The sequence below is a fragment of the Pinus tabuliformis genome, chromosome 6 (genome assembly GCF_031772625.1).
Source record: "Pinus tabuliformis cultivar Carrire ecotype Pingquan chromosome 6, CPIR1, whole genome shotgun sequence".
Lineage (NCBI taxonomy): Eukaryota > Viridiplantae > Streptophyta > Pinopsida > Pinales > Pinaceae > Pinus > Pinus tabuliformis.
The window spans coordinates 338,313,481-338,328,997 of NC_142292.1; the positions used below are offsets into that span (position 1 = coordinate 338,313,481).

Here is a 15,517-nt window from a genome sequence, read left to right on the forward strand (position 1 = left end):
TACTATTTGACTGATAGACAAAAATAAATATTGAAACATCTAATATATACTATTCAACTGATGGACAAAAATAAATATCGAAAATAAGAAATTTAAAAAACATGCAATATATACTATTTGACTGATAGACAAAAATAAATATTGAAACATCTAATATATACTATTCAACTGATGGACAAAAATAAATATCGAAAATAAGAAATTTAAAATATAAACCCATCCTAGAAAAAAAATAATTTTATGGACAAGATTACCCCTCAAATGCCATCCAAGATTACCCATCAAATGGGAATCCCATCATTTCTTCCTTGTAAACACCTTTCAACGTTTACAATCCGAAAGATTTAAAAGCGGTGTTGTAGCCTCTATTTACACCACACCCGCCACATACAGAGAAGAGACCCATATCCACATGGAGGACCAATCCCTATCCACCTGGAGGAGCAACCCCTAAAAGTAGTAGCATTCAGCAAACAAATAATTACAAAGCATATGAAATTGCTTCAGCATGATGATGATTTCCACCGCTACCTTCAATAGAAATTTCAACCGTCCTTACAAGCAATCTCGGAATCCCCTCGGAATCGATCCCTACGTCTCCTCCTTTGTATTCTCCGTCTCCAGACTCAGGAAAAGGAATACGAACAATAATATATCCCTGCTACAGCCGAAGCGAATATCAGAGCGTGCCCGCGGCAAACCCCTCCAAATAACATCATTTTCGCGGTGGTTCGATACCAGGAAAGAACGAGAGAATGAAAATGAAATTTATCTTAGGGAAGGAGAAACTACAGAATACAATTCCCTTACAAATTTTGTCAGGTTCCGTGACGATGGCAAGGATGAAGGAGAGCTGCAGACTGCCGTTGTCACTTACCGCAAGCGACTCCCATGGTCGATACTTCAACCCCAGTACCAGGTTGAAAAAATTAAATTATCCTCCCGAATTTTCATATTTTTATTATTTGGTAATTATTTGGCACAGTGTAATTTATGATATAGTTTTTTAATGGAATTTGCTTATATAATTTATAATTTCTAGTGAAATTGTAAATTTTTTTGAGTTTAAAATACATGTTTGAATACATAAATTAATTAAAAAAATCTAATCATTTAAAATTTTAAAAATATAGGTAGCATTTTTAACTAGAAAAAAGACCATTTCATCTGAATAATATTAGCCGTTGTATATTATTCTTTTTATTTTTCACCCCAATAATTTCCTATGCAATGTGTTTAAATAATGCAGGGTTTGGGTAAATTTCTTAGTTTTGCACTTTAAACGCTAATAATTTTATAATGCGTATCATCGTTCTGCAGGTTGATCTGGTAGCGGCTGTGCACCTTGCCGATAAAGAGTAAGTATTTTTCTCTGGATCAATAGGAATTTGTGCTGTACATTCATGTAATAGAAACAATTTACCGTTTTTAATTAGATATTTTCTATCAGATGACATTGTTGCGTTGGACTGTATTGCAGGTTTCATAAATTCATATGATAATATTTTTAATTTGTTTTTTATTTTAAAAATTTCTGAGCACCTCTTAATGTTCAAAACTATGATTAATGTTCAAAGCGAGTTAATATATTTTGCATATATTTCGACTTAGAATATTTTAAAGTGCAAATTTGATCCAAAAATATGTTAAAGTTAAAAATATTGCGAAGACATGTTATTTTTTTTTAAAAGTATGTTATCTATGTTTTTATTTTCTTGAAAAGGGAGGGTTAGTTCCCAAGCAGAAGCTTAATGGGGCCCTCTTTTTTGTTACATTATACATATCAGAACACGTTGATAAGAGTCACATCACAGCCATCAAATCAACCAGAATATTCCGTCATCGGCCGGCTAAATATACGCCATATATTTAGCAAAATAAAATAAAAATCTTAACATTTAAGTTGGGTTTCTAATAAAATTGACAATTGCTTAAAATTAGAAGTTTTATTTTTATTTTCTAATTATTATTATTTTTTAATTCTCTCTCTATCAATTCTTTAAACGAAAATTGCTAAATTAAGTGATTAAGGAATTGGGTACAGTAGGTTCCAAAAACTACCGCAAACTTGGGGTAGACTTCTTAGGAGACTAGCAAACACCAATTTTTTTCCCTAAAAATGGGATAGATTTTTTTTTAGGAAACTAGGAAACCCCAAGAAATTTGTCTGAAAAATGGGAAGAATTATTTTAATTAGAACTTATACATTTTGATCTATCTGTCAGTTTTGTAATTTCATTGAAACATTAAAAATAAAATTAGAAAACATAATTTATAACTAGATTCTCCACTTTGAGACGGATTTTCCATTAACAATTTGAATTTTGAAATTAATACTCACTCTTCAATGTTTAGAAGGCGTATATACAGATCCAAGAACCAAAATCACAAATTTCAAAAGGTGTAAAGCAACAGCATGGCTAGATCATCAAAAGCATGGCTATTCTTTGGTGGTGCATCATGGTACAGATCATCAGCATCGTCCGGTTGTAGTGACTCATGCGTTTCCTCCTCTGTTGGCAAGTGAACAATGTCAGACAATCCATTGTTCATTCTCCTTATCAAGTTCACATGCATTCTCTACCATGAGAAAATTGATTTTTGGAAGTCTGGAAGGGCAACTCCTTCGAGTGTTGGAGCGTATTGATGACCTAGGGACTCTGACTATTGCGGTGGAACAAAAGCTAGAGATGCCAAATGAAAAAACAAGGAACGAACCTATGTTGCAGGAAACACTTAGGGGAGGGCCGTAGCCTGTATGTTTCCATATTAAAACATGGAAATGCACATGGTACACCTTAGAAACGTGTTTCATGTCATACACACTTGTCCCACAAGAGGGATATGCATTTTGTACGATTTGAAACTGTGTTTCCAAGGCTGTATCATCGTTTGTACAATGTGTTTCCAAAATGGTTTAATTGATTTTTTACTTGGTTGACAGTTCCTTTATCTTTCTTTTAAATTAAAATTTTAACATTATTATTAATTGTTTCAGATGTTTGAGAAAGGTTCCAACATTATTGCATTTCACATGGAGAAAGTAGAATTTCATATCCCATTCAAGTTCAACGGATTTAACAATTTTCAGTATTTCAGGATTGGTAGGATTGCAACATTTTCATTGGAGCCTATCATATATGAGGGTATGAGATTGGCATTTAATCAAGAATACCAAGCCATTTATATACCCCAATATTGGTGGCGTTAATTGTTGAACTCCTTTATCATCGTCTTAGCAAAATTGTACCCTTCACTCAAGCCAAAATCATTGACTAGGTATGTTAAGCTTTTTTTTTGCCATATTTTAAGGCTTGTATTAGGTAGTTTAATCAAAATTAGATGGTGTTTGTTACCCACCAAAATGGGTAACCCCAGAGGAGAAAACTTATTCTCCTATCTTGGATAGCCATCTAGCTAGCAGCCCTACACATTTACTCATTGATGATGATATGCCAATTTTCTCTACCTTTTGCATTGGTCATGCACCTCTCACAATCCAACATTCCTCTTGAATGAAGGTGGCCTACCACTCAACAGGTATGTTGACCATTTTGCAGTCGAATGCTTTTACTTAATGGTTTCGGGCATTTTAACATGGATTACGGGGCGATCTGGATGATTGCCCAATCTTGACTGTAAACTTGTTCTCTTACCTTACTATGGGGGTTAATTCTTAACCCTAGTCTAGTGGGACCTCCCCTAAGGCCTTAGGGTCATAGGAGGGGCACTAATTGGGAAACTCGGATTGAAGTAGCATGTCCATTACTCTTTTCCATACTTAAATATTTTTCATGTCACATCATTTCCTTTAATATCATCTCCATCCTTTGGGTTAAATATCATGGGTTAATTGGGATTTGGCACTCACACATCCACATCCTCGCCTTGGGTTGGAAAACTTTGCTTTGGAGGTTGATGCAACTTAAAGGATGAAAAAGTATAAGATGGCCACAACACAAAAGAGAAAAGTTTAAATGCAAAATATGGTTGGGAAAAAGTTAGCACATGGGCAAAAACCTAGCATGAGCTCTACTCTACTCATTAGCCATCACCTGGTTCCTTTTGATACTCAGTTCTTGAGCATTAGATGCTCCATCTCATCAAAAAGAACCCTTACATGTCCCAACCCTGATGAGCGAGAAATTGTCTCATCTTGAAGGGTTAAACAAATGTTATATCATAAAGAGCAAGCTTTGATCCTTGAGCTATGCACCATTTAAAAAGCATTATAAAAAGAAGAAAAAAATGCATTGGAAGGGTCGAAAAAGCAGGCCGAGAGAGATAACTCATGCCTTCACGATTGCTCCCTCCATTACATCTTATGCACTCAGGATATGGACTCCTGAGTCCCATTGCCTGGCCCTTGACCATGACACTTGGCCATGAAGTCCTTCCCCTCCATCTCCATCTTCTTACACTAACACATATGGATTGAAGGGTTTATTTTGGAAATGCCGTCTCCCCATGGGGACTGGAAGCACCTAATAATAGGGTTGACTACTTAACCACTTCTACAAAGGTCGAAAACACCTTTACGAGACTTGATCTAGTTAGATATTTTATGGTGCTCCTACCTTGAAGTATTAATATGCCCTTAACACTAAGTATGGCCACTGAGGTGCATCTATGGTTTTAGGCTCTAATGGATGGTTACTCTCACTTGAGTTTGAGATGATTTTGCCAAGTGGTTTAGAGTAGCTAAGGCCTCGGGGACACCTTATTCCACTCATATTCCACATGATGCCTAGGCCATACTTCACTTCTGGAGAGTATGATGACCTTGTAAATGTAGTGTTGCCCATATTTAGCAGAGCGTTGGGCAGTTGGATGATCTTAGCAGTTGATGGGCATTATTGTCGTCCAAACTGTATAGGCAAGATGTGACAACACTCAGGGTGGGCACTGTCACTGTGATCCTTGCCCTCTCCGTTCTAGTTGTCTCCCTACAACAAGCTATGGGGGTAGTCCCTATCAAAGGTGAAGATGAGAGACTTGTTGGGAGACACAACTGAATGACCTAGCGACTTGGTTGAATTAGCAAGTTCTTTAAAGATTAGATTAGATTTTCCTTGAAAGACCAGTGCCTTAGATGGAGTCAAATACTTGCTTTTACAATTAATTACCATGTAATCGAATGAACAGTTGTTGCTTAAGGATGCTTCACTATCCTATATCAAACGCAAATCCTACAAACTAGGTGAAATGTAGAATCTTGGTTAATTTTAGGTTATATGGCTATTCTTATTGTGTCCCTTCCCTTAATTGTTTTGAAGCTAGTCTCTAGAGTAGGTTGTGAGAGAGAAACCAGGGGGGAAGCAAGATGAGGCTTGGTTAATGATAGCTCCCATGGGATTCTAACCACCCGATGCCTTCGGTGCTGTAGAGACTGTGGCTTTGATGACTGCAAGGTCATCGTGTTAACCACTAAAGAGTTTCTAGACTCCTCATGCTAGATGAAAAAGGTGGGCCTATATTTCTATCGACCAAGCTTATGCTTGCAAGTAAATTAATTAGTACAAGATACTAATCCTAGTATGCAAGTGCAAGAGATGTATGAGTGCTCCTAAGGTGAAATCACTTAATTACTTAAGTATTCAATTACAACGATCTTTCAATTACTAAAAATGAAATACTTAGACAATTAGATTAATAACAATCTCAACCATAAGAGAAAAGTGCTTAAATTTAACGGTGCCAAAAAATGTGACAAATAATACTAAGTTCAATGCTACTACTTTGATACAATTAGTAACTTCAAGATTTAAAATCAATGAACAACCAATATGCCAATCAAATACATAATTATATTCTCTTATCACAACTATGATTAGACTTGATTATGAGATCCACAAGAGATATCTAATTCACTAATGAGCAATGAATCAATGATCATTATAACATTGAGAAGCTAGGAGCATTAATCTACAATGTTTGTGAAAATTCCTCAAACATAATCGTATTGCAGCAACTGATATTATTTCTCCTAACTGTTAATTAATTAACAATTTATCTACTATGACAAATATTGAAATAAATACACTGCAACCTTCACAAATAAAATACTACAGAAAAATAATGCGCTGGAAACTGAAAAATGCTAGCACACATAAAAATAACACAATTATTTTTGGACAAAAGTCGTCAAAAAAACCCAACTTGGGAAAACTGGTGCAACAGCCGAGGGTTTTATTATTATGCAGCAGTGAGAAATTATGAGTACGGCTGGATGCCGAAATCTTGCTATCCTACAAAGAAAAATACTGGCAAAAATCTAGTGAGGAATTTTCCTCACCCCACAGGCAATCTCTCAGCTTGACTTGCCTTCAGAAACTTGGCCCTTTGACCCTCTGCGTTAGCCTCTACGTTGCTCTGCGCGACCTGCTGGATGTCTAGCCTCAGACTGGTCTCTTATGAAGTCGTTTTGCCTTCTGCTGACTAGAAAGATGCTTCTCTGATACTCTGGGACTCCTTCCCGGGCTCTAGAACGGAAAATGTCTCTCCCTCTCAGCGAATCGATCTTACCTCTAAAGACTGCTGCACTGCCCCTGCGTCAACCTCTTTGTGGCTCTTCTGCCTCTCTACAAATGCACTCGCTGGATTTGGAATGCCTCCTCCAGCCTCATTGTCTCTGCCCCTCTCTCATTGCTTTGATCTCTAGCTCTCTCTGTGGCCACTGACTGCTGCTACTTTGGAAATCGATCTGCTTAGAAATCAAATTGCTGAAGTGTTTCTCCATCACCACATCAACCTCCTTACAATCCTTTGTTGGAGCACCAACGACCAAGATTAAAACATAATTGATGGCTAGGATCATTTCTGTATTGATTCACGTGAGTTTCTAGATGATTCCCTCCTTGACTTAATCAATATTGATTAATTAACCATATTTTTCAAGTTTAGACTTAGGAAATATTTAAAAACTAGTTAATAATTTAATTAAGTCATTTCTAGGCGGGATTTCTAGAAACGATTTCTAGGTTTTGGAGATTTCATGTATTCTAGCCTCTCGACAAAATTTCGTGGCTAGAACACATTCGATGCTACACAAACGAACAATGTCACTTAGAGCAATTTTGCCAATTAAATCAAACACTTGTTAACTTGATTAGAGCACTTGTGTGCGAGGATGCAAGAGTGAAACTAGATGCCAATGACCAAAATTCAGCTCAAATCACTTCAACCACAAATGATTATGAATTACAAGAGTCTAGTAGCCAATTTTAGAGACTTATTTGTGATTTATTATCGCTGCAACCTTGTATTCAAAGGTCTGTAATTTTATATCAGCAGTCAAAAGACAATGTTCAATGCCCAAAATAAGCTAGAAAATTTATGCATTCAACTTTCCAATGATCACCAATGATTATGAGATTACTTAAAATTATAGATCAGATTTATTATGTTCAGAGCAGACCTCTAAGTGATGTATATCAGACTTGAAACAATTTAGAAAATCAGTGATTCAATCCTTAAGAAAACAACAAGGTGCCAAATTATTAATGCCCAAATGGCTCCAATGATAAGCTAATTAGGTTGAGTGATTTTCAAGTGATTTTTTAGTCCATTTTAATGAATTAATTTGAGTTATATGACTGCATAAAATGACTGTAGCAAAACAGAGAGAAAAATGGAGGAAAGAGAGGCAAACCAAGAGGCCTAGAGGCCTACTTGGTAGCTAGATTGTCCTTCAATGAGCTTGAGACTTGGACCAATGACCTGCAACACAAATTGTCAGCTGAAAATAAATAGATCAACCCTGTTAGGACTGCAACTAGGGCACTAATGGCTGGTTGAGGCCTTGCCAACTTTGGCCCTTGAAACCCTAGCCCAAGAGGCTAGTTAATCTGCAAAACCAAGTGCTAGCCAAATAAACCAAATTTTTTGATTCAAATGATCATAAACCAATGTCAAATAATTTTCAATGATGCCCCAAGCCTACAACCAAAAAAATTAGCTCAATAAATGCTGCAAAACCCCACAACCAAGCCCCAAAACCCCAATGATGCAAGGGAAAGACCCAATAGGGCTAGTGGCTAGGGCTAAATGCCCACCTAGGCCTGCGACCTAGGGCTGCAATGCCTCTAAGGCCTGCGGCTGCCTGGGAAGAGGCCTAAAAGGCCTGCGACTTCAAGGGAGTATGCCTCTAAGGCTTGCCGCAAGCCCCCCCAAGGGCTGCAGCTTAGCCCTAAAGGGCTGCCTCTAGAAGGGAGAGCCCTAAAAGGGTTGCGACGGGAATAAAGGAAGGGGGCCGAGGCCTCCAAGAGGCCGGAAGAATCCCTTAGAGGGAGGCCGAGGACTTAAGAAGCCCTTAGAGGGAGGCCGAGGACTTAAGAAGCCCTTAGAGGCTCACGGCTAGGGCTGGAAGGGCTGGCCTTAAAAAATAATTTCAAACCCTGCAAAATACCAAAATGTCGAATAATCACTACCAAATTGCTGGACGCTGGGCCTGGGGGATGAATGGAGGCTAGATCTTGCCTTCCTAGGCCTAGATATGCCTCAAAACCCCAGTTAAATCTTTGGATTAACTTGAAGTTCACCTGCACAAATGAATCAAAATGCCAAAACCCCAAATATATATACAAAAAATAAAACCCCAAAAAATAATCAAACCCCAGTTGCTGCAAAACAAATAGGTTAGAAATAATTTACAAATAATTTTACAGTTTAACTAGAAATTATTTACAAATGTACAATGTTTGCAAATTAAAAAAAATAAAATTGGAGAAATAATTTTTGAGTAATAGCAGTGGATGAATACATTTTTTTGAAAAATTTGAATATTGGCCAAAAACCCTCCTACAAAATTAAAATACCATGTAGAAATCTTAGAGATCAAACATAGTCGACTCTTCCCCACAGTCTATGGACTTGGAGCCCAAGGGCCAGTGTACCTGCAAATCTCTATAATATTTCTCAAGTAGAACTGTTAGATCATATGTTGAATCAGATCACTTAAGATAAAAAAATATTTTACCAATAAAATGCTCTTATCACCGACAAATGAAATAAAAGTTCATAGAAATTTTAGCACAATATAGGAAAACACATAACTAGCACGTACCACAAATCAGTGGAAGAGAAACACCATGAACTGAATCCCAAAGTCTTTCGATTATGATATAGAAATGTTCTCAGCGGAGCAATGGCTCATTACCAACTTTATAAAAATTTTACATCGTCCAAAGATATCACATAGAAATGACTTCTATTTATAGAGAAATCCCTCAAAGTGGAAAATCACAGCTAGTTGGCTTGATCCCTGCCAAAATAATCTTGATCGTTGAAAATAGCTTGATGATTTATTAATCTTCACCGTTGAATATTAAATTTTGAGGAAAAATTCGAATTTTTCTTAAAATCCATTTTAGTTAATCCAAAAATTAATATTTTGGATTAATTTTCTCAAAAATTTGACTTTGCTTAACCACCAAGGTCCAAGGGCTCAATTTTTCTTAAAATATCCATTTTTGCCTTGGTGGAGGACCTCCAAAATTTGGCTTCTTTTTGGCCCATGATTTTTTTATTATTTTCCACGTGGAGAGAAATTAATTTCTCTATATTTCTGATTCAAAATTAATTAATTTTTTGGCTTAAGACTTTAATTTTTTTTTTCGATGTGGTTCACGGGGCACCGGAGGTGGGCCGCTACGTCCACAGTGAGAAGCGGGGCAGCTCCACCCGAAGGGAACTGCCGGTCGGCCAAATCAGGCCTAACCCCGAGGGCGTCGAGGAGATTTGACCCCATGACCTCCCAAATCGGGAGAGTACTATCAACGGGAACTCGACCATTTGAGCTATCCCTCGGGGCTCAGACTTTAATTTTATTTAGCTAGAAAAATTAATTAATTGACACTAGAGGGGATTAATATTTTTTCCACCCTCAAATATTTTAGCCATGGTGTCTAAGTACGAGTGACCATGCACTAAAATATTTTTTTACATCAAGATATTACAATTAATTCAACCCTCAAAGGGTGAATATACTTTTACACATAAACCCTCATGACATTACCCAATTCTGAGACACAATATGATCTAGTATAGACCAAGTATGTTTATAATAAAATAATTTAGCCAGATATGTTTAAATTATTCCCAAACACACTTTTACAAAGACTCGATATAACACTAGGACTCACTTAAGATCTTGTCAAGAGATTCCACTCTAGCTTTGGGGTTTAAGGTTGAAGAAAAACTCTGTCGATTATCCGTGTTTAGAAACACACATAATTCGGTGAGGTTAAAAAACTTCTAAAGATGAAATCCGTTGCCAAAATCAGAGGCTTACCTAGGTGTTGTTACATAAATAGACGGTCATACTAGCATCATTTACAATATAACTTGTAGAAATTGGGTTTACAATGATACAATGTGCTAGTTGATGACTTTGAACTTTGAAAAACTTTCTTTGCATCTTTGCATTCTGCTTCCTTGGACATGTTGACAAAGTGTGGTCAATAGGCACCCCAGAGCACCCTGAGATGCTAGAATGTTGAGCTTCTCTTGCTTAGCATGGAGGATTCTTGATGATGTACTAATGGACCCAGCATGCCCCCAAGTTGGCCTTGACACTACTTGATGGGCATGCCTTGATCCAGAGCCCAAATGAGGATGGTTATCCACCAGGATGATTGAGGAGGGCTTGTTGCACTTGATGGAGCCCCAATGTTGGAGAGAGAGCACATTACACTGTCTACTTGGCACCCATAGAGATAACGCAGGGCCTCTGTAGCTGGCTTTTGAACACATGGAGATGCTTTGAGGCTTGATTTGAGGACCTTCCCTCAAATTGAGGTTGATCATGATGCTTGGAGACCCTTGTAGCCCTTCCAATGCATTGTTGGAGCATTTTGAGCCCTAAAAGGGCATGATGTCATCCTTTTGAAAGGCTTATGGCTCATATATGTGGGATTTATTGACATATTTTGTTGTTGAGCTAGTGGGTTGGCTTGCAACACAATTTTACTTAATGTTTACTCAAAATCAAACTTGTTTTAGGGGATTTTAGTGGATTATTAAAGGTGATAGACCTCATATAAAATGATGATCACCTCTTTCATTTGTTTATCATCACATTTATGGATTTCAGCCTCTCTAGAAGAGCTCGAATTGTTGTGTTGTAATCTTATGTGGATTTTGGCTATTGGAGACTAGTCCTTGTTGTGGAGACATCATTTTGGGATTTAAATAAGGCATGTTCTTGGATAAATTGTGAGTATTTTTGTTGCACATCTTTTATGGTTTACATGTAATGGAATATTGCTAGGGTTTCTAGATTGTTCCTTGTCTAAATGCAGATGTTTATTGGAAACTCTTGGTAATCATTGCATGTGAAATCCTTTATCCTTGAACTCCCTAGAAAACCTCTTAGTGAGCGTTTTTCTAGTGAATTTTCCCCCTCATAAAATGGTATCTAGAGTTAGAAAGTGAAAATTATGGTTTTCCCCCATACTCCCTATTGCCTCAAAATCTAGCAGGTCTTGTGAGAGACCTCACAAGACAAGGAATAGATTTTGAGGCAATAGGGAGTAAGGGGGGAAACCATAATTTTCACTTTTTAACGCTAGATACCATTTTATGAGGGAAAAAATTCACTAGAAAAAGGCTCACTAGGAGGTTTTTTGGGGAGTTCAAGGATAAAGGATTTGACATGTAATGATTACCAAAAATTTCAAATAAACTTCTACATTGCCTCACAAGACAAGGACTAGACAAAGGGATTACACTATGAGTTGGAGGTCACTGTCACAAGAACCAACACCTCCTGCTCTTTATTGGATTTTTTCATTTAACGGAAATTTTGATGTGGAACAAGCAACCTCCCCCAGATATATGCAATAGCTTGCAAGCCACATATATCAGGAACTCATAGTTCAACCTAGAACTGAGACGTCTGAAGACCATCAAAACTAGAGCCAGGATCCCAGACTCCAACGGGACGCCTATCCTTCCAACCTTACTATGGTAGGCCATGCTCTTAACTGGGTTTTCACCAAAAGGGAGGCTTCCCTATGTAGGTCACCTAATAGATATTCAAAGTCTAAGCCTTGGAGGTGACAAGGATAGGCTAAGGAAAGACACTTAGCTTAAGGAAAAGTCTCAAACCAACAAGGACAAGGAAAAGTGTGCCTTCCAAAGACCTATCTAGGGCACAAGTGACCTAGGGTTTAGTGAATAAGCAAGGATAATAGGCTTACCAAGGTACAAAAGGAAAATAAAAGGCTTGACAAGATAGAGATGATCAATATTTGGAACAACTAGCCTTCAAAAAGCCTCAAGTTGAAGCCTAGGGCTAAGTTAGGGTTTACCCTTGGGGAAAAATTACATAGGTCTTGTGATGTCAGCCCTAAAATGGAAGAATTCACCATGGGAGAGGCTATTTTGATGCAATGAAGCATAAACCATGTGTAGAACCCTCCTAAAGGCAAACACACTCCTACTAGTTGAATTCGACCCTAACCCTAGCGTAGCGACTTGCTTTAAAGGGTCAAAAATTTAAGAATAGGTAGAAAATTTGAATTTAAAGAAGTTTATATGGTGTGGTCACATATATGGAAAAGGCTAGTGCTTGATCCTTGTGTGATGGAGTCTAGAGAGATACCTACTAATGGAGAAATGAAACTCTAGCATGGAGTAAGGGCAAGAAAAATGATAGTTTTCAAAACCCTAGCTATCATTTTGAGGGGATAGAATCTTTGGAGAGAGATTAACATGAAGATTCATTCAAGGGATTATCACACATTCTATTGGGGTAATGCATACAATATTTTGCCAAGATTTCATAGAAAAATATTCAACAAAACTAGCACATAGAAACCCTAACAATAACCATTCCATGTAATAGCCATAAAAAGATATTCAACAGTACATAATACTTACAATAAATGCATGAACAAAGCCTTTATTATCCCAAAATGATATTTTGACAACAAGAGAATGTCTCCAAAAGCAAAATTTCCACAAAAGATCACATTTCCACAAGTATACAACACTATTTCAGCTAGGTTAAAATTCTTCAAAGAGGCAGAATTGTTCCACAAGTAATGATGAAAATGAAAGTGAGGTGACCTCTATTTATATGAGGTCTACTTCAATAAATTTCTAACTAATGAAGCCCCTAAAACAAGTTTGACATAAGATAACCTTGGGTTACAAGCCAAACCACTAGCTAAGTGACAAATTGAACCATAATTGCCCACATGTGTGAACCATAGCCTCTAGAAATATTGATGTCATGCCCTTTTATGGCTCTAAATGCCATGCCATGGTGAAATGAGGTATGAAAAAGTGTCGTGATGTTAGGATCATCCAAAGCTTGAAGAAATTCCCTTAAATTCTCCTCAAATCCACCTCTCAGGTCCCATGTCTAGATGGGATGCCATCATGTCATCTCCATGGATCTCCACTTGTCAAAACAAGGCCTTCTCTTTCCAGCGTTAGGGCTTCTCCAAGTGCAACAAGTGCTCCTAATTTTCTCAATGGAAGGCCATCCTCATCTGGGCTTTGAATCAAGTTATGCCCATCAGGTTGTGTCAAGGCTAGCCTGGGGGCATGCTAGGTCTAGTGGTGCCATCATCAGGAATCCTCAATGCTGGATTAAAGTAGACAAATTTCTTGGGTCCTAAGGGTGCTTTAGGACATGTGACATCTACTTAATTCATCAGGAGGCCCAACTCTCTCAATGTTGCATCTGTCAAGCCACTTGTCTCTCTAAAAAGGCCTAGGTACTTGTGGAGTGGGTATCATAAAGGCATGGGATGCTGCGAACAACTTGAAAAAATCAACATGAACTCAAGTGAAAGCAACCATCCATCAAAGACTAAGATCTTATGAGAATCTAAGTGGACCAAACATGGATGTTAGGGGCATATTAATACTTCAAACAAGGATCACCTTCCAATATCTAACTAGATCATGTCTCGTAAAGATCTTTTCTACCTTGATAGAGGTGGCTAATGGTCAACCCTATTAGGTGCTTCTAACCCTCAAGGGAAAGTGACATTTCCAAGGTCAACCCCTTAATCAATAGGTGTTAGTGTAAATATGTGACAATGAAGGGGAAAAGGCTTCATGGCTAAGTGCCATGGTCAAGGGGACCAACTAATGGGGAGTCCACATCCTGAGTGTAGGAATGTAAAGGAGGGAGCAATTGTGGAGGCATAAGACCCGTTTAGTGTGCCTTTTACTTCTTCTTGATAATGCTTTGTATTATGGTGCATAGATTAAGGGTTAGAGCTTGCTCTTTATGATGTAGCATTTTACATTACCCCTTAGATGAGATAGTTCATCTCTCAACAAGTTTGGGACATGCAAGGGTTCGTTTTAATGTGAAGGAGAATCATGTGCTCAGGAACTGGGTGATGGCTAATGAGGAGGGTAGAGCTCATTCTAGGCTTTTGCCCATGTACTAACTTATATCTCGACCATCTTTTGCATTTTGATTTTCTTCTTTTTCTTTTATTGTGGCCATGATATGATTTTCCATTCTTTAAGTTGAATTAACCTCCAAGGCAATGTTTTTAGGCCCTACTCAAGGAGTGTGGACATGTGGGTGCCAAATCCTAAAGAACTAATGGCAAGTTGGACCCAAAGAATGGATGTGGTATATGGGGCTTGTAATGTGTGATGGAAAGTGTCAAAGTGTGGTGTAGGGTATAATGAACACGCTATCTCAATTCCGGTTTTCCAAGTAGTGCCCCTCTATAACCCTAAGGCCTTAAGGGTGTAGGGTATAATGAATACTCTATCTCAATTCAAGTTTTCCAAGTAGTTCCCCTCTTATAACCCTAAGGCCTTAAGGGAGGTCCGATTGGAATAGGGCTAAAGATTAACTCCTCTAGTAAGGTGAGAGAACGAATTTACAATCAAGGTCAGTCAGTCTTCCAGATCACCCTTTATCCACACGAAATGCCCAAAACAAACAAGTATAAGCACCGATTGCAAAATGATCAAAGTACCTGCCGTTACCCACCAAAATGTGTAACCCCTAGGAGAAATTTTTTCTCCTATTCCCAATAGACAGTTGGCCAACCAACGATCCCTGATAGCCACCACTAGTCGATGACATGCCATTATATCTCCCTCACTTGTATCAGCCATATGCTTCTCACTCATCCAACATGAGCACATGGACAAAGGTGGGCTTCCAATCAAAAGGTACTTTAATGATTTAATCATGTTGCAATTGGGTGCTTAGGATTGTTTGTATTTGGGCTTTTGATATGGATTATGGGGTGACTAGAAGAAGGGGAGGTCTTGATTGTGATCTTGTTCTCTCACCTTAAATGGGGGGTTAATTTTCGATCCTAGTCTAGTGGGACCTATCCTAATGGCCCAATGGGTATAGGAGGGGCACTACTTAGGAAGCCCTAATTGAGATGGCGTAGTTCCATTTATCCCTATTCCATACTTACCACTTTATGTTATACATTACAAGCCCTTATCTCACATCCATTCTTCGGGGTCAACTAACCATTGGTTCTTTGGGATTTGGCACCCATATATTCTCATACTT

At 37.9% G+C, this 15,517-nt stretch overlaps 1 protein-coding gene across 1 annotated transcript in view; it reads left to right on the forward strand.

Annotated features, from left to right (window-relative positions):
- Window positions 1-351: 351 nt before the first annotated feature.
- Window positions 352-15,517, forward strand: part of LOC149258679 (thermosome subunit gamma) — a 76,227-nt gene continuing 61,061 nt past the window's right edge. The window contains exons 1-2 of the mRNA XM_089415723.1: window positions 352-919; window positions 1,321-1,358. Of these exons, the coding sequence (XP_089271849.1) occupies window positions 509-919; window positions 1,321-1,358 (449 nt within the window). The 5' untranslated portion in view covers window positions 352-508. The remainder of the gene's footprint in view (window positions 920-1,320; window positions 1,359-15,517) is intronic.